The sequence below is a fragment of the Nannobrachium achirus genome (genome assembly GCF_963921795.1).
Source record: "Nannobrachium achirus genome assembly, chromosome: 12".
Taxonomy (NCBI): Eukaryota; Metazoa; Chordata; class Actinopteri; order Myctophiformes; family Myctophidae; genus Nannobrachium; species Nannobrachium achirus.
This window is the reverse complement of record NC_137832.1, coordinates 33,679,415-33,698,275: the sequence shown is the minus strand read 5'-3', so window position 1 is coordinate 33,698,275 and position 18,861 is coordinate 33,679,415. Positions and strand designations below refer to the sequence as shown.

Here is an 18,861-nt window from a genome sequence, read left to right as displayed (position 1 = left end):
GCTCACGCATCTTCACCATGTCATCCACATCCAGCAGCTGGGGACAGTCGGCTAGCTTCCTGCACCCGCCGCCAGGGAGGGAGGGAGGGAGGGGCGAGAGAAAGAGAGAGAGAGAGAGAAGAGACAGAGAGAGAGGAAGACCAACAGCAAGGAATGAAAGGTGAAGGTAAAGAGGTGGACAAGAGTGAATTACAGAGACAGGAGGGGAACCAAAGAATGAAATGAAAGGACAGACAGGAAGGAAGGAGACAGTGGGGACGAAGCCGTGAGCAGCCACATAGAGATTCAGGGTGAGAAGACAAGAGAGGGGAGAGAGAAAAACACAAAAAAATACATAACAACATTACATTCTCTGTGTTGACAGATATATCCATGAGTTGACATGCTTCATGAACTTCATGATAACATACAGTACGTGGCACACGCATTACGACACAACAAAACGTCAAATGGGACCATCAGGTGATGTCTCATTTAGCATTTTTGTTTGCTCGGTTGTTGTTTTTTTCTGTGACATACAAGACTTCAGACAAAGGTACAGGGGGTGGTAAGCCTAATTTATACTCTGTGTTGCTTGCCAACAATAACTGATTTCCAACCTTTGTGTGATGGAGTATCAATTAAGCTTTACGCTTCCCCCACAGACAAATACAAAACACGTTGAAAAAAACAACAATGATCCTAGAGACTAGGAAACATACATATGGACCACGGGGTGGTGAAAAAACACACTGGTGCATGTAGGATGAGTGTGTGTGTGTGTGTGTGTGTGTGTGTGTGTGTGTGTGTGTGTGTGTGTCTGTGTGTGTGTGTGTTCAAGATCACTGCAAACAAGTTAAGTGGTGCATTGAGTGCCCGTGAAGTGAATGCAGTGCAAAACATAAGACAAGAAGTGTTGAGGGTGGAGGGTATGGTGATTCTCATCATCATCATCAACAGCAGCAGCAGAATCACAATCCTACGATCAGCATGTGAATACAGCATACACTGGTGGTGGGTGCAACAACAGTCGTTGAAATGGTGTAACGTCATCCAAAAAAGAAAAACAGAGCGAGAGGGTTGAGGTAGCGCAAGTACTGTACGAAAAGAGGAGAGGAAGATTAATGGTAGAAAGAGATGGAGATAGTCTGAGTGGCAGTTGAGCGCTCATCCCTTTTTCTTTTTGACCTGATAGCTGCTTGGGGGAGGGGTTGTTCATAGTAGGTCTCTTGGTTTAAGTCAGGGGTGAGACGTAGGGTTACACTTAGTGGAGGACAGATGGGTTTTTAGAGGTGAAGTAAATAGTGCAGTAGTAGGATCAGTGGACACTCATCCTTGAGGTAACATGGTACACCTGAGAGAGACAGGAAAAACGACACTTCGATATGAACTGGGCGGCAACTGTCCACGGAAGGATGTCTTACTGGTTCAAACCAGGATTTCCAGTCTTCTTGCTGTGATGAATAAGTGTTTAGGCGTCTCTTTTCATTGTTAACGAAAAAATGTTCTTGTTTCTGTATTTAATTCTTAAATAGATATTACAGAGGCTGGCTGGAAGACCAGCAAGATGGAGTCTCAAGTATTCACTAAGAGAGAGAGAGAGTGGAATGTGTATTACTTACATGAATCAAATACATGTACTGTGTTCATAAATGACAGGGACCAATCTGTCCAACACAAACACAGGACAGTTTTGAGCACAATGTAGCCAGGAATAAAATGTTTGGCTTTGGGTTGTACAGCAGATCCTTTACTTTGATCTCTTTGCGTGAGTATGCGGAATCAAAGATATCATCTGAAATCCTCCAGCCCTAGAGATAAGATAAAGCCCGTAGTAGCATGCAAGATTATCTTCCGCTTGTTTCTTCTAATTTTTGTCTGCCAGGCTTAAATGAACCCAAGCTCATGATCCTGTTGATGTGGGTTCTTGAAGAGTAAAAGGTCACATGGTTGATGATGGTCTCACTTGTAATCAAAACTCACAACATTGTATTCAGTGATGTGTTCAGCGAATATAATATACAGGACAAACAGTGTAATCCAAGTAGAGTGTGTGTTTACTCACTCTGCAGTGCTGAAGGCCACCTCAAAGTTTTGCCTGCGGTTGCTGGGGCTCAGTGAATCGTAGTCAAAGGCCTCAGGGAAGAAGTTGTGGACCAGGGCACAGAACGCCATGCCATTACTCCAACTGGAGGAGAAGTTCTGAATTTCTACATTCTGCAAGAAAAGACAAGTGATCAGCAGTGATGGGGGTACAGGGAGGAGTGACGAGGAAGAGCTGTAAATATGAATCACTTAATCCCTGGTTTATACTTGGTCATAAAACAGTGTCCAGGAATCACTGGCTCGTGTAATTTACTTGCGTCTGGACTGATATAATTCGTAAGCAGAATCATGTGTAATCTCGGTCTTGATCGATCAGCATCAGAGAAAACAAGCAAAGACATTGTGCATGGCAAAATCCCCAGTGTTACTTTACCTCTGCAAGACTGTAACAGAGTTAAATTAACACAGGAATGTAATTTGTAGAGTGAGTGCTGATGCCCGTTGACTCACCTCATATGAGCGGGTCTTGGCACGGCACCAGTCCAGCAGCATCTGCTTGATGGAGTTTGCGTTGGGCACACCAAAGCTAGTGGAACGCTGGACCTTGTTTACCTTGGCCACTGCCTGATTCCCGGGGCTAAAAGAAAAAAAGGGAGGGGGTTGTGTTAATATTTACATGCTTTGACATATTCCCTTTCTTTCTTTAGCCGTGCCCTTTTCTTTGTCTGTTTATCCTCACCCCCCGCCCTCCTTCTCAAGCTTCTCGATCATGGCTTTGCGGGCCTGCATGGCGGAGGTCTTGGGCAGTGTCTGGGCCCTCATCAGCTCCTTGCGCTTCTCCGCCTGCCTTCGCTCCATAGCAGCCAGGCTTCCGCCACTGCGAGACGACGTGTCATCCTCGCGGTCGAACACACTGGTGGCATGGAGGGATTTCACTGGTAAATACTTTGTAACTGCAATTTATTTCATTATGATTGGTAACACTGAACATCATTATTGAAGCTCCAGAACCCCACCTGCCCACTTTCTTGGTCGTAGTAGACGAGGAAGAGGAGGAGGAGGAGTAGCTGTAGGACTTGGACTGGACTGTTCCCCCTGAGTAGAGACAGAGAGAGAGAGAGGCAGAGAGAGAGAGAGATGGATGATGTGTAATGAAAACACAAAGTCACATTAACGAAAGACTAAAGTAGTTGGCAATACTAATGACAAAGCCGTCTTTCTAAAACATGGACAAGAGTACAGTTATGACTCACTGTCTGTTTTCTGCACGTAACTCGTCTCCATGATCATGCTGCGTGTTGACTTGCTGCCATCATCTAAACACACACACACACACACACACACACACACACACACACACACACACACACACACACACACACACACACACACACACACACACACACACACACACACACACACACACACACACACACACACACACACACACACACACACACACACACACACACACACACACACACACACTTTAAATAATGTTCACCAGTAATAGAGGTCTTAAATCATATTTTGCGATATACCAAATTATGTGCATCTAATAACCAAGTGAAGTGCTTTGACCTACCGGACTGGGAAAAGCGGTCCGTTTTGGTGACTTGGCTGAGTGTGGAGCCATCCACCGACTTCTCCACCGTCCGCATCACAGTCTCTCCAGCGCCGCCCGCCATGCGACCTTTCTGCGCACGCTCATCTCTCTGCTGACGGAGCTCCTGCAGACGGCCTTCACGCTCTTTTTCTCTCTGGTCTGAGATGGATGGAGAGATGGGGAAGATAGAGGGATGATGTCAGTGGAAAAAGAGGAGGAGGACAAAGGGGGCCCCTAAACAAGCTGACAGCACTTTATCTGACTGAAACGGGAACACATTAAACAAGGGTTCCCATATTTGTGGCGATTCAGGATTCTTTCCACGGTGCCATAAAATGCCTTTGCACACACAAACGCCCCCAGGTGGGAGGCAGACAGCCCAGCCAAGGTTGCAGAGTAATAGTGCCAGTCATCAAAGAGAGCAAACAGATTGATTATTGCCTGCTGAGAGCTGAGCCAGGATCAACAAATGTTGCACACAGCATGCTGATATGTTAATGCTTCCATTGCTACCCCTGGGCTGATCCCAGTCTTACCTGAGTTTATACAAATACATTATAACGTTATTCTAACAGCAGTGCGTGCAGTGCACGCCACCTTCAGAGATCTCTCTAGATCTAACTCAGAGCTCAGAATCCCATTAAGAGTCTCAGAAGGTAGCTCAACACCACACACTAGTACTACCAGGTGGATCCTACAGCATGGTGACTGAGTGCTTGCCACAAGACAGACAATAAACATGATATACATTTAATCAGTGATCCTGAGGTGAGTGCAAGGTACTCAGGTATATACACACATCTACATCCATGCATGTTTAACACTCTTTGTCAATATCCTTCCTTGTAAACTAAATGTGTGATTCTTCAAATATTCATGCTTTTTTTTTTCCCTCTATTGCTTTGCAGATATTAAACTGCAGAATTGCTCTGGTTTGACAATTACGGGATGCTACAAAAACGCCACACACAATGTAAATCCACACTGCACACCAACCTGTCCTACCTAATTCTTCTTGAGTACATCCCAGCCTGGTCTCTGGGGACAGAATGGATAGCAATAATGTGGAAATGAGAGCAGGGAATGAGAGAGAAATTATTTGGTACAGGTAAATGTAGTCCCTGGACAGTGTTATGATTAGATCTGTACAAGACAGAAGACAGCACTGACAAACAGAATAAACAGAAAGAATAAAGACATATGAGGGAGCCGAACAAAAGAATAACAGTTTGAACACAGAAAGCGTATGAGATAAGACTGTTTTTGGCATTTGTCTCACTCTCACCTCTCTTTCTCTTACGAAGGTCTCTCATGGCAGCCCGGATCATCTTCCTCTCCTCAAAGTCTTTTGACTCATCAAGCTGAAAAAAAAAAGAAAGAAGAAGGAAAAAAAAGTAAAACATAACATGAATCAAAAGAATGAGAGGTCAGTCCTCAGAAAAAGTCACATAGCATAGCTCTATATATGCATGCAGTGTTAACATAGCATACATACTGTACAGGAACAAAGCACACAAAGGAAACTAGGAAAGGTCACCATAATGACCTTTCCAAATATACTCTCAAAGCCTATAAAATGTAGATTTTATTTATGTCACAGTTTAAGTGGCTGTATTTGTTACAATAAAGTTACTTCTCGTTGATAGGACATACTATCAGTGTGTCAAGTACCATTTTGTCAAGGAGCTCTTCATCCTCTATGGCAGCTAGCTGGTCAGAGGTCAGTTTTCCGGAGTGCTCATCAGGTTTAGTCTGAGCGGTAGTGGATGAGCCATTAGGAATGGCTGGGGAGTGACAGGCCACTTGCACCGACGGCACCACAGAAAAAGCAGGCTCAGAGGCCACAACTGGCTCCGTCTCCATCTGCCCATGCACAAACGTACACAAGGAAGGAATACAAATGACAATTGATTAGTCTCAGACAGGAAAAATGAAAGCTGGAGAGAAGGACAAAAGATGTAGTTCAGTTCAACTCAGAACTGAACAAATTAATGATGCCAAGCACAAGTTTATTGTTTAGTTGGAAAAGTGTATTATTGGCTGGCTGTGAGTGCAGGTTCCCCGTTGATGGAAATGGCAGTAGCATCCTAAGAGCCAAACAGCCAATCAAGCTTACTCTGAGTAAGAAATTTGTGTTTGAAAGGAAGTTCCCTGCTGGACGCCACTCTCCAGCTGTGTTTACAAAACACACTGACGCTCGCTGACGTTTAGGATGTAATGAATGGAAACAGGATTTTAGTAAAACTTCCTGCACAAGAGGGACAATTCCTGGTGTGTGGGGGTGGTGTAAAGGGCTATAGCAGCGCCGTGGTACTGTATGTACTGTATGGCAGCAGCGTGCTCCCTTAAATGCACAAATACATTTTCGTTGTACTGTATTGTTACAATGACAATAAACTCTAATCTAATCTAATCTAATCTAATCTAAAAAGTCACTGGTCATACGGCTTCCCTTCAATACTCTCCCTTGACCTGCTTTCTTTTGTACCAAGACAATCCTCATCATCTCTGGCCTCCTCTGACCTCCAGCTTAGTTGCTGAGAGTCAATATACTGTCACAAAACAGGTCTCAGACTGTTAAGACGTATCTTGGTTCAGTAGTACGGACATAGCCTGTGTATAAGGATACAAGGCTGCCATGAACAAAGAGTTTAGGTGACCCCATTGTGGCTACAAGGCCAGATAGCTGCACTACTATACATAAACTGTCCACAAGTCTTCCTGTCAGGATGCTGGAATTTATACCACAGAATGAGCAGCTGTGCAGCCAGGGAGAGGTTATTGTGCAGTAGAATGTAGGAGTGAGAATGTTGAATTAGTGTGTACTGTAGAACTACTGCTGAGGAAAGAAGATGTACATAAAGAAGGAGTATACATCACTAAGAAAGACCTGACCATCTAACTATTTATGAGCAACTATACAAATGTATACATGACAACTTGTAAATGTCCATGGTGCTGATGCTTGTTGAAGGGTCATGGTTTGGTCTGGTGGCTATTATTGCTGTTGTTGTTATTGGCTCCAGGTCCAGAAATAGCCCAGACAGTTGGCTCTGTCTCCGTCACAAACTCTCCTGTCTTACATTCTGGCTATAACCATGGATGGACAATGGACAGTGTTCTGTACAAGTGTGGCTCCTGATTTGAGAGATATCTGGCCAGAGTTATTCCCCAGAGGAATGTTTTTGGACACAATCCGGCCAAACAAGGCCTCTTAGTGAAGCGAAGATAAAATGTGAGAGAATTTCTCTTGATACAAAGATCATCATGTTTTTGTTTTCAAAAAGGGGAATTAACAGGAACTCTGGAAGTTTTTTCATATCTTCATAGTTATAGTACATGAAAGAATCAGTGGAGGGTGTAAAGGATTGATCCAGCTGTGTATGCATGCAGCATTAGACTGGACTATGAATTCTTTCCAGCTGAATAACTACAGATAATGCAACAAATATTCCATTGAATATCCTTCAAAATGTCACACATGCATTATATTTATAACACTATTTTTGTTAGATGGTTTGTTGAATAGTGAGAAAGAAGCACAAAGTGACACTCCCTATTAAAGAGTTGTTTGGAGAGCGATTTGAGAGCCATAAAGGTCATTGAAAGCAGAACCTGTTTACATACTTTTCCACAAAAAGTAAAAGTTATGGCCATTTTAAAAGTTTGGTCAGGATTCTGGAACCAAGTGTAAAGATAGTGACAGTTGGCTTCTCCACACACCAGGAAGTGTTTCAGTTCTCCCACTGGAACACATTTCCTACGGAAGATCTGGCCTGGTTCAGTTATTGAAAATATACCTCATTACCTAACAGTATTCCAAGAAAAATATGTGGATTAAAACTGTAGTGATGATGAGGTACGCCATACCATGCTGTTCCCGGGAGAAAGGTTTCCAATGAGAGACGGAGCAGACGCAGAGCGACATGTTGCAAAGGTGGGAGGGTGAGGGACAGGCACTGCTTCACTTTCAGACTTCTGAGTGGCTGCCTCATTTGTTCCACTGGATAGTACAGATTCTGATCTGGATAGTACAGATTCTGATTCCTGGAAGCAGGGATCAGGCTTCAAGGGAATACTAGATGGTGTATCCAGGGGTTTTCGGGATAGAGAATCCAGAGGTAGACTGGGTGAACCTGGTGGTGTATTGGATGGAGTATCTGGGAGTGCTGTGAATAAAGTATCCAGAGGAATATCCAGATGTGAGCTGGATGGAGTGTGGGGGTCACAGGGAATGGATGGTAAGCTTTCAGTGTTGGGTGGTACATGAATAGAGGGTGCAGGTAGGCCCATTGCCTGGCAGAGGGCCTCCACCTGTCTCCCAAGCCTCTCCTGCTGAATCTGAAGCCTCACGTTTTCCTCCTGAAGATCAGCGAGGGCTTTGGCCAATGGAGCCACCTGGGAAGCTGCCTCCTCAAGCCGGGCATCCACTTGTTTTCCAAAGGCCTGCAGCTCATTGTGTATCTCCCCTACGGCACAGCGCAATGTTAGCTCCAAACTCCGCACCGTGACCTCTTCCTCCTCCTCCACCTGCTCCTGGACAAGCAGGTCTCCGATCGCCTCCTCCAGCCCAGACTCGGCACACAAGCTGTCAGGACTACCCAATTCTGCTGGAGCCTCTGAGGCTGGGACGAAATCTAGGTTCACCCCAGGCATGGCCAGGCCAGCTGCACTCGAAGTTAGTCCTTCTTGAATGATGTAAAAAAATATATATATATATATAAGCTCTCTTTTTACAATTCCACTCTCAAGTGTCAAAGTTTTAAAACTGTTATCTAATAGCTAAGAAATAACAATATGATGAACATCAGAGGACAGTAAGAGAAGATGTCCTCTCTGTCTGTTCATAGAGACCCTTCAAAGCGACACACATACTTTATACCCCTGTTCAGTGGCCTGGGCTGGACAACCAATGAGCACACAAAGAATCTCGTTTCCAGGGCAGCAGTGGTCCCAGCCCCCTTTTTTCTCAGGTGCCATAGACATGTCTGTCTATTTATCATTGGCCCAGCCATTATTCCACAGAGCCAGGCAGGCCCCTTAGCCTGGTGGGGGCCTGAGGGGGAATACTGGTGCCCCCGCCCCCCTCAACTCTCCTTTTATTTAGGGCCCCTGTCCTTCACACCTCGACTTGCATGTGACTACCTCTTTAAATGTGGCTATGGCCGGTGCTCAGCCTGAAAGATGAACAATGTAGTATGACTCTTCTTAAAAAAAAAAAAAAACGTTTCTGACAAACTGCAGCCTAATGCCTGTCAAATTGGATCTATTGATTTGCATAACTCTGGTTCAGAAGAGAAACCTCCAAGGGGAGGTTAGTTGATGAGATCAGGTACCATGGTAGGGAGAACTTGTGTCCAGTTATGCCAAGCAGATGGAGAGATCAGCCCTGCTGGACTGTGTTTGGGACTGACTGACTGACTGACAGAACAGAACCAGAAGTGGTGATCCAACCAGCTGCCCCTGTGAATTAAATGTGCATGCCTCAAGTACTTTGTGGACAAAACCAAATCATATGTCTATCAGAATAGTCAACCGTTTAGGGGAATGGGGTTACGTAACAGTGTGCAATGCACACCGAGCTTAATTGCGACCGTCAGGGAGCAGTTTACTATGAAAACCTCCACCGGCCGTCCGTCCGTCGGTCGGTCGGTCACACGTCACACGTCACACCTTTGCCCTGCTCATATCTCCGCATCAGTATATAGGGCTTGTTTGTTTATTGTATGACATCACGCCACATCATCAGCTGTGGACTCTGTGATGTCATCGTATCTCCATATATGGCCATCTCCGTATATGGAGATATAAGTCGTCCATGCCCAAGTATGGGCTGGTGAGGTCAGACTTTGTGTGATGCGTAGGTTATCTCCATATATGGAGATTCAACATTCCAGGCAATGCTCTCTTCCCTGGTGAGAATTGCCCCTTTATATAGGGCTTGTTTGTGTATTGTATGACATCACGCCACATCATCAGCTGTGGACTCTGTGATGTCATCGTATCTCCATATATGGCCATCTCCGTATATGGAGATATAAGTCGTCCATGCCCAAGTATGGGCTGGTGAGGTCAGACTTTGTGTGATGCGTAGGTTATCTCCATATATGGAGATTCAACATTCCAGGTGTAACTATGGCTACCCGTATGACGTGAGAGGTGGAGGTTGTGATATTTGTGGAGATAAGCGACCAACGGTCGCTTATCTCCCGATTAGGGAGTCTTACTGGTGTTGATTGCGACCGTCAGGGAGCAGTTTACTATGAAAACCTCCACCGGCCGTCCGTCGGTCGGTCGGTCGGTCACACGTCACACGTCACACCTTTGCCCTGCTCATATCTCCGCATCAGTATGACATCACACCACATGTGTACACAAACCTTTGTGTACGTTGCTGTGGCAACAGTCTGTTGTTGCTGGTTTGTTAGTGTACGTTAGCAACCACCTTAGCAACCATGGTTTTACCCTAGCAACCAACTGTTTACCCTAGCAACCAACTGTTTACCATAGCAACCATGTTTTTTTACCCTAGCAACCAACTGTTTACCATAGCAACCAGATACGCAGAGCAGGGATCTCCATATATGGGCATAAACAGGTGACATCACACTGATGTCAGATACTCAGAGCAGGGATTTCTCCATAATATATGGGCATAAAAGGGATTCTGTTAGGGATCTCCATATATGGGCATAAAAGGGATTCTGTTAGGGATCTCCATATATGGGCATACAAGGGATTCTGTTAGGGATCTCCATATATGGGCATAAAAGGGATTCTGTTAGGGATCTCCATATATGGGCATAAAAGGGATTCTGTTAGGGATCTCCATATATGGGCATAAAAGGGATTCTGTTAGGGATCTCCATATATGGGCATAAAAGGGATTCTGTTAGGGATCTCCATATATGGGCATAAAAGGGATTCTGTTAGCTGTTAGTGATCTCCATATATGGGCATAAAAGGGATGCTGTTAGGGATCTCCATATATGGGCATAAAAGGGATTCTGTTAGGGATCTCCATATATGGGCATGAAAGGGATTCTGTTAGGGATCTCCATATATGGGCATAAAAGGGATTGTATCCCAGATGATGCCCTGTTAGGAGATCCACACTAACAGAATCCATATATGGTCCTACCGACAGCTGCTATAAGCCAACCCTGGCGATAAGGTCTGAGTCGAAGAAATGCTTCTTTCCTGGCAAGAATTGCCCCTTTATACTGTAGGGCTCGTTTGTGTATTGTATGACATCACGCCACATCATCGGCTGAGGACTGTGTGATGTCATCATATCTCCATATATGGAGACATAAGTTGCTCATGCCCAAATATGGGCTGGTGAGGTCAGACTTAGTGTGATGCGTAGGTTATCTCCATATATGGAGATTCAACTTCAATGAGTAACCATGGCAAACTGTCAACTGCCCGTATGTCTTGATAATTGGTAAAACAAATCTTTTGGCCTATTTGTGGAGATAAGCGACCAACGGTCGCTTATCTCCCGATTAGGGAGTCTTACTGGTGTATAGCAACAGATCAAATACATGTTTTACATCTTGTAGAAAGAACCCCCAACTTAGCTAATTCAACATTTACACCAACAGTATTTTTCCGACTCTCTACATTGTGGACTAATCATCTAAGCTCTAATCAGGGCTGGCATTGATTCAGCGTTCTAATCAAACACCTCATGCTTGACTTTATCCCGAAGTGGAAAACTGTCTGTGAGAGTGACAGAAATAGTGGCCATGGACATTAATGGCCTTTCCTGGTACTTCTACTGAAGGAAGGCAGAGCAGCTTCCAGGAAGAATCTGAGCCCCATATTGAGTAGACAGAATACTCACCATAATATAAATGCATTGACCAGGGCACATGGATCAAACCTCAAGAGCAACATGACGTAGCAGTCGAGGGCTGCTGTGAATCGGGGCAGGGAGAGAGAGAGAGAGGGGGGAACAGAAGAAATCCGACTAGGCCAGGGCGCTTTAATAATATTTATTTTATCCTTTTATAAATTCACAAAATATCTGTGAGTGAGTGTATCTGTCCTTCGTGCATCTTAGACCCCCCCCCCCCCCCCCCCGACGATCAACCTCAAACTCGGCACATTGCAGAGGATTGCAGAGGACCTGAGGGAACCATGCATGGTTTCTGATTGACATTGTTCCTGACTTGCGTGTTCCCTGTCTATCTATTTATCTTAAGTGGGTAACCAAAAATCAAAATATCTCTGTATGTCTGTCTGTCCATCTCTGTGAATATCTTTTATGTCCATATATGGAGATCTCAATATGACGTCACAGTAGCTGACGTCATAGACTGTCCTCCAAGTATAATAATATGATGGGTGTTGCATAACCGGAGGGGAATGCATCCCCAGCGGGCATGGGGCCTACCTTTATTTATGTACCATTTACAGTACATCCAAGCAGTCAATAAATCTAGTGACAGAGCGAGAGACTGTAAATGTACATAAATTAATACCATCCATCCCTGGCGGTGAAGTGAAGATGTCTGGCCGTTGCGACCCCTCCACTGCTATTCCGAATAGCATCTAAAAATACCAGTGTGGCTTCCTTCAGAGCACAGAAATAAAGCATGGCAGGAACTTCAGTCTGGCTCAACTCCAGTGAAGAGCTAACACCACAATGAGATAAGTGCTAGGGAACTCATTTAAAATGTAACTGGTAATAACATGACACCAGGGATAAAAACATGATGGTTCAGCCTTAATGGGCTGTTGAGTTCATACAATCCACACGTGATTAATCCAAAACAAAAGGTTTCCCTGGTTGTTTTTGTACCTGCACAGACCCCCCAGGTCAAGTTCCAGGGAACAGTCTGACTATTTGAGTAACCAGTATGTGACAGCGTACAGGAGCATGATAACAACCTGGTGCTTATCCTTCTATGTGACAATTGACAGAGTCAACCTTTGTCACCATACAGAAACATGACAAGATGCAAGATTTAAATGTAAAGGAAATAATTGTGATTAACAAATTAAATGTGTTTTTGGCATTGAACATTGGAACATTATAAATAAGAATGAAAAGCATGAACCAAATGGACCCGAAAGGTGGTCTTTGCAAATAAAACGTTTTGAGAAACACCACGTCTATGATGCATTATTTAAAATTACAATATCTATCTCTCTATTTTCTTCAAGGATAGATAGAAATGTAGGCTACTGTGTAGCGGAATATTAGAGGCTATATAACCTCCTAATTGCATTACAATTTCAATATCTATAGACTATAGCGAATATTAGAGCCTAAAGGCGCATTCCCACTGGGCCAGATAACAGATATCTGGAGATATTTCTCCAGATATTTTTCCATGCAAAGTGGATGGTAGCTACAGATAAAAAAAATATTTGCCACAGATAAAAGTATCTGTGGCAAATATCTGTGGTAGACTTTTTTTTTATCTGTAGCTACCATCCACTTTGCATGGAAAAATATCTGGAGAAATATCTCCAGATATCTGTTATCTGGCCCAGTGGGAATGCGCCTTAACCCCCAAATGTAAACACAGTTAAATTGTTAATCACAAGGATTTCCTTTACAATTACATCTTGCATCGTAACGGTGTCATGTTTTTGTATGATGACAGACAGGGAGGACTAATGGGAAGGCGGGGGAAGCGAGGGAGCTACGCGAGCTGGTGTAGGGAAGACCCCCCCCCCCCCCCCCAGTATGAAAGGACTCAGGAGAGCAAATCGGACACCGTGAGAATACTCTGTTTATCAGTAGTCCCACATGGTCATCATTTCCAGGGATGTGGGTCTGAATCACAAGTCAGCATATCCAGAATTTCCTAGACAGGCACGTGTCTGATTGGCTGGGCGGTTGGTCGAAGGAGGGCTATGGTTGTTTAATTCTGATGATGATTATTTTATTTTTTTATCCTTAAAACACTTTAACAGATGTGCACCAGTTATCTATGGCTAAACTAGTCTGTCCATCATACAGTGCCTTACCCTCTAACACTATAAGTAACACTATATCTGCAGCTGCAGGAGAGAGAGACTAGCTGTCCTGTCATCACCCTGGATGTACAAGTGATGGCATTATTTATATTCACAGCCGTCTCATGGCACGAGGCCAGCGGTCAGGCTGAATGTACGGCCAAGAAACAGAACACCTGCGGGCAATTGGAACAATGAAAGAGGTTAACGGTCGGTCTCCCCATCTTAAACACACTTTCTCTACTATCCTGAAGCACCTCAAGCATCTTTACTGACATCATTAAATGTATCTCTCTCTCTCTCTTTCTCTCTCCATGATGATGAAGTTTCTTTTATTCCTTTCCTTCCTTTTATGTAATTCAGAAAGCTTTATCTCCCTTCATTAATGCTGATGCAAAGCTCCTGGCTGCATTTGTATTTAATGTATTGTACGAATGAGAACCTGTCAGAACACACGCTATTATTACCAAGGAAATGATAGAAGGATGAGAGCTGATAAGAGACCACCAAGGAGAAGTCAGGACCACCCAAACAGATCACAAAGTCCCAGAGAGGAGCTACCCAGCTCATTAAAATAACATGCAAGGTTTTAATATTTTTCTCCCTCATTGTTGCTGTCTTTGGCAATAACTAATGCTTAATTTGTACTGTGTGAGCCAAGCAATGGATTGTGGCTCAGGGCTCATAGCCCTAATAATATCTAGTACAGAGTAGTGTCTGACCAATAGGGATTCTTTGTGTTGAGAGAGGGGATCTACAAACTCACAACATATCACATCATACAACGTGTTGTGAGCATGTAGATCTGTTATTTTCAAATCTAGAAAGTAGTTGGTCAGTCGGTCACTAGTACAGAACTATGCGCCATAAGCCACGGCTTGGCTCAAACAGTATAAATTAGGCTTAATGTATACAGCACTTGCATTTGCATAACCACAATCATTAAATAAGTTCTAAATGTGAAGAGAAATGTGTCAATGTACTAAATTGTCTGTGCAGTCCAATCCAAATACTCCCTTGCTTCCTCCTGCACACAAAGCACTGAAACGACCTTGAACTTTCACTAGGAAAGAGAAAGCTCAGAGAACAGGTGGTGGTCTCTGGATCAGCGTCTAAACGTATCCCAGCCGTGGTTGATGGTAACCAGCAGTGTCTGCTAGATACTTGCTCACAATCTCATTAGCCAAGCTTCCTCTTAGCTTGCCCTTTTTTTTAAATGCAAAAGCTGCACGTTTCTCAGCAGATCTACAAGCTTGCAATGCACCGCAGTGTGGAGCACGACATATAACAGAGTATAAGCGAGAGAGCTGAAGATCAGGATGCACATGCCCTTTATTGTTACTGATGCCTGACAGCCTTACAGTATACTGGATGTGTCACCTTCAAACACAGCCTAGCTGTGGGAACATGCAACCATGCCCTGGACTATAATTCAGAGCTTGTGTTAAACTCACTGGCTTAACCCTCATCTTCAACAGCTATGCATAACAACAGAGTTAGCTGAACCGCAAAAACGTGAGGCTTAACCAATGATCGGCAACTGATTTATCTTTCTTACTGTATTCTATACCATGCAATTGGTTTGGTCTTGGAAGGCAGGGAATGTTGCCAAAAGCACGATGAACAATAATTCAAATTTTGCATACTGTAAATAGACATGTAGATTAGATTGACCAAAACCAAATCACAAAGTCACAAGGTTATCTGTTAAATCACACATTAGTTCCCCACAACAAAGTTACCTGGGCGTAGTTAGTGCAATAAGTCTTAGTTCAGTGAAGCATACAACTCATTTCTGCAGAATGAACGTCCCTGGAGCGTGTGAAGCAGAAGGGGCGTGGAGAACGCCGGTCTCTCTATTGTATGTGGAGCATTGAATCTGCTGAATCTCAAGCAAGCCTAAACTGATGCTGATGATCTCAGTCCAACACCTTAAATCCACCTTGCAACCTCAGGCTGCCTCCTCCTAACTAATTAACCAGTGCCCTGATCCCATAACCAGATTACTGCTGTGCTCAGCATGGGGGTGTGTGTGGACTAAACACGTCTTTGCTCTCCACCCACCACTCTTCGTTCCTCTTCATTCATCGTGACTATTCCTTCCTTTCACAGAGCATAGAAAAGGATACAGAGTTAAGTGAGCCAAGGCCACGTTTGGCTTCTCTCACTCCTCTAGAGGTCACCATGGGGGCAGGGGGGGAGTGGAGCGGGTTGCACGAGAGGAGATCAACAATTATTATCTACCATGACGGTCAGGGGTCTGAGCCAGACGACTCCCTTAGCCACAATGCACATGGCAAGAGCGAGGGCCGCAGCTCAAGGCTTCAGAACTATGTGAATGGATCCGATCGGGGGCGTCACAAGGGGGGGGGGAAGTGGGACTGAGTTATTAGGGCACAAGGTGGAGGGGCCAGGAATTATTTTATACTTTAGCTATTGAAAAATAGCAGATATATACAAGGTGCCACGCTGCGAGCCGCGCTGCGAGCTTGTAGATCGAGCTTGTAGATCCTTCACACAAAAAGGTTTGAGCACCACTGACGTAGAAACATATGTTTTTCAAAAAACCTTAGAAAGATTTGAAATATTCAAAGACTTTTCACATTTTCACGATTTAAAAAAAATAGCAGATCTACAAAACGCTCTGAGCTTGTATATCTGCTATTTTTCAATAGTTAAAGCACAAAATAATGCGTATGAAGAACATTTATGGGGGGCCCGCAGTGAATCCCTGTACCCAGGGCCCAGAATTTGGTGCGACACCCCTGGATGCGATAATGAACTTGTGTCAACATGTACTGTACTGTACTGTAGGCCATTTAAAGGGTGGGGTGGTGGCAGCTGGAGAGGACTTGGTGCAGATGAAGACAGACAGGTGTGATTTGGGAAACATTTTGCTAGATAGCTGTGAGTGGGCATGGTTTACTGAGGGGAAATGAGGAATGCTGGAGCACCTCCTACCCTCTCCCTCTGTCCATCTCTCATACCCTACAAGGACAAATGTGACCAGCTACCCTCTCCGTGTTTGATAAACACTGTTCTTCCCTTTGCTCCCCCATCGCATTAAGGCGGTTAGGTGACTTGCTATTGGAAGCCCTGCCAATGTGCTAGAACGTTCTATGCAATGCATTTGAATACGTTTGAAACTAAAAGATTAAAGTCAAGACAGGAGTTTAGAATACATGCTTTGTGATGCGGGGACTTGAAACAGAAACTCTCTGAAAGTTTCAGTTTAAGTGTATAACTGCAGGTTCTCAACTTGGGTTCTGTGAGGGGGTGCCAGGGGGTCCCCACCAAAATGACTGATAGTTAAGCTTAGGAACCAAATGTACCTACAACACAGAGTGTAAATTTGTACACTCAGAGTAAAATTAACACTGAGGATTGTAAATGGGGGTCCTTGATCTTGTATGCATGTCAAACTGTGGGTAGTTGAAACCAGCGGTCCAAACATAGACAACTATGACACTCCCAAGACAAGATCGTACCTTAAACGAAGAGCTTGAGGTAAGACTGGATGAGGAGATCTTGAATGGTGTTGCTCTCAGGCCCAGGGTCAAGTCTGATTAACACACAGACAAAGGCGGAAATGAGACAGAGACACATGGATCTAAAACGTCCAATACACTCAGATTAGATAATATCTAAACATTAAAACCCAGCAGGCGATATTTATTCTCTCAAACAGTAAATGGTTTTACTTTCCATGAAAACAAACACAAGACTAAAAAAACACAGAAATCTACATAGTATACTGTACTGTATATTTATGTGTATAATTGAGAAATGTGTGTGGGTCCACAGTGTTCCGGTCGTCGCCATTTGTCAGTTATGTAAGCTGCCATAGTGTCATAAACAGCAGGGTCTCATGTCTTATGAGAGAGCCTCAAATATGCATTACGCCACCTTTAATATAAACACTCCTTGGTCATCTGCCGGTAAGAGTACACAGACACAAATTTTCATGTGACATGCTTGCCTGCACGCATTACATGTACGAACACGCGCACACACACACACACACACACACACACACACACACACACACACACACACACACACACACACACACACACACACACACACACACACACACACACACACACACACACACACACACACACACACACACACACACACACACACACACACACACACACACACACACACACACACACACACACACACACACACACACTAGGTTTGATGCATACCAGTGCAGGTACCGTAAAGCCTGATTTATACTTTGTTGCACAATGGTGTAGCTTGCCAAAACTAACTACATAGTTCATACAATTGTTTTATTAGACGTTATTGGTACTGTAGATAGGTGCTTCTGAGGGAAGGAGATGTTTGATCCCAGCCTGCCTTCCGTCAGAGGGAGACAAGAGTTTCCAAAAAAGGAGCCTGTGGCCATTGATGCAAATTGGGCTTAAAAAGCAACAGTTGAATCCTCGTGAAGAAGCCCAGTGGAGATGTCAAGGCTCGGTCCACAAGGTTGTGAGAGGGATTGGCTGGGGGTTGTAACCACGCAGTCTTATGTAAACTGTTTGGGTTGGAGGTCCCGGTTGTTGGGAAGCACCGCAGCCCGAGACATCTTGTTTTGATAGAACTTTACAGCAGCTGCTGTAATGCTGCTTCTGTGAATGACGGAGATTCACAGCCATAAAGAAACACACTTAACCTGTGATCACACTCGTGCAAATGCTCTCCAGCAGAGTATTAGGCACAGTCATTCTGGCATTTGGTGCCATTATTTGTATTTTATTCCATGCTACAGTATTGCTGATTGCACTTTACCGAGTGTACAGAGTGTATTAAGGGCGTAAATACATGTGACTGAGATAAAGAAAGACAGGGAACAATATCTACAGTGTGTGATTATTAGCAGTAATATTCCATTTACCTTCACACAACAGCCAATTGTTGCATTTGTCTAAAGACATACAGTATACAGTACTGTGTTCCACTGACTGCACCCCCTGGTACAATATGCCAAACGCCCAACACAGCTAACAATGGTGTTTCATATCAATTCTTCCTCTGTTCCCACACACCCATGCACCAGTCTGGCAGCGGCATAGCCTAGCTTGACTCCAGCTCCTTGTCATCATCCTACTTATGTCTCTTAGTGTCTCTGCTGTGTGATCTGAGTGCTGCTGAGATGCTTGGGAGGCGGAGCAGGATGAATATTTATACTGGAGTTACGGTAGTGAATATGTACCACCTCCACACAGAGACAGTGTCCATGCTGC

General features: G+C 44.2%; 1 protein-coding gene across 1 annotated transcript in view; it reads right to left on the bottom strand.

Moving 5' to 3' along the window:
- LOC308295852 (smoothelin-like) overlaps positions 1-18,861 on the bottom strand; it is a 28,626-nt gene that overhangs the window by 1,592 nt on the left and 8,173 nt on the right. Inside the window, exons 5-14 of the mRNA XM_080738919.1 lie at positions 17,095-17,168; positions 5,303-5,494; positions 4,917-4,992; positions 4,637-4,669; positions 3,611-3,790; positions 3,279-3,341; positions 3,042-3,120; positions 2,765-2,938; positions 2,536-2,662; positions 2,045-2,196 (exon numbers count right to left, since the gene is read on the bottom strand). Of these exons, the coding sequence (XP_080595045.1) occupies positions 2,045-2,196; positions 2,536-2,662; positions 2,765-2,938; positions 3,042-3,120; positions 3,279-3,341; positions 3,611-3,790; positions 4,637-4,669; positions 4,917-4,992; positions 5,303-5,494; positions 17,095-17,168 (1,150 nt within the window). The remainder of the gene's footprint in view (positions 1-2,044; positions 2,197-2,535; positions 2,663-2,764; positions 2,939-3,041; positions 3,121-3,278; positions 3,342-3,610; positions 3,791-4,636; positions 4,670-4,916; positions 4,993-5,302; positions 5,495-17,094; positions 17,169-18,861) is intronic.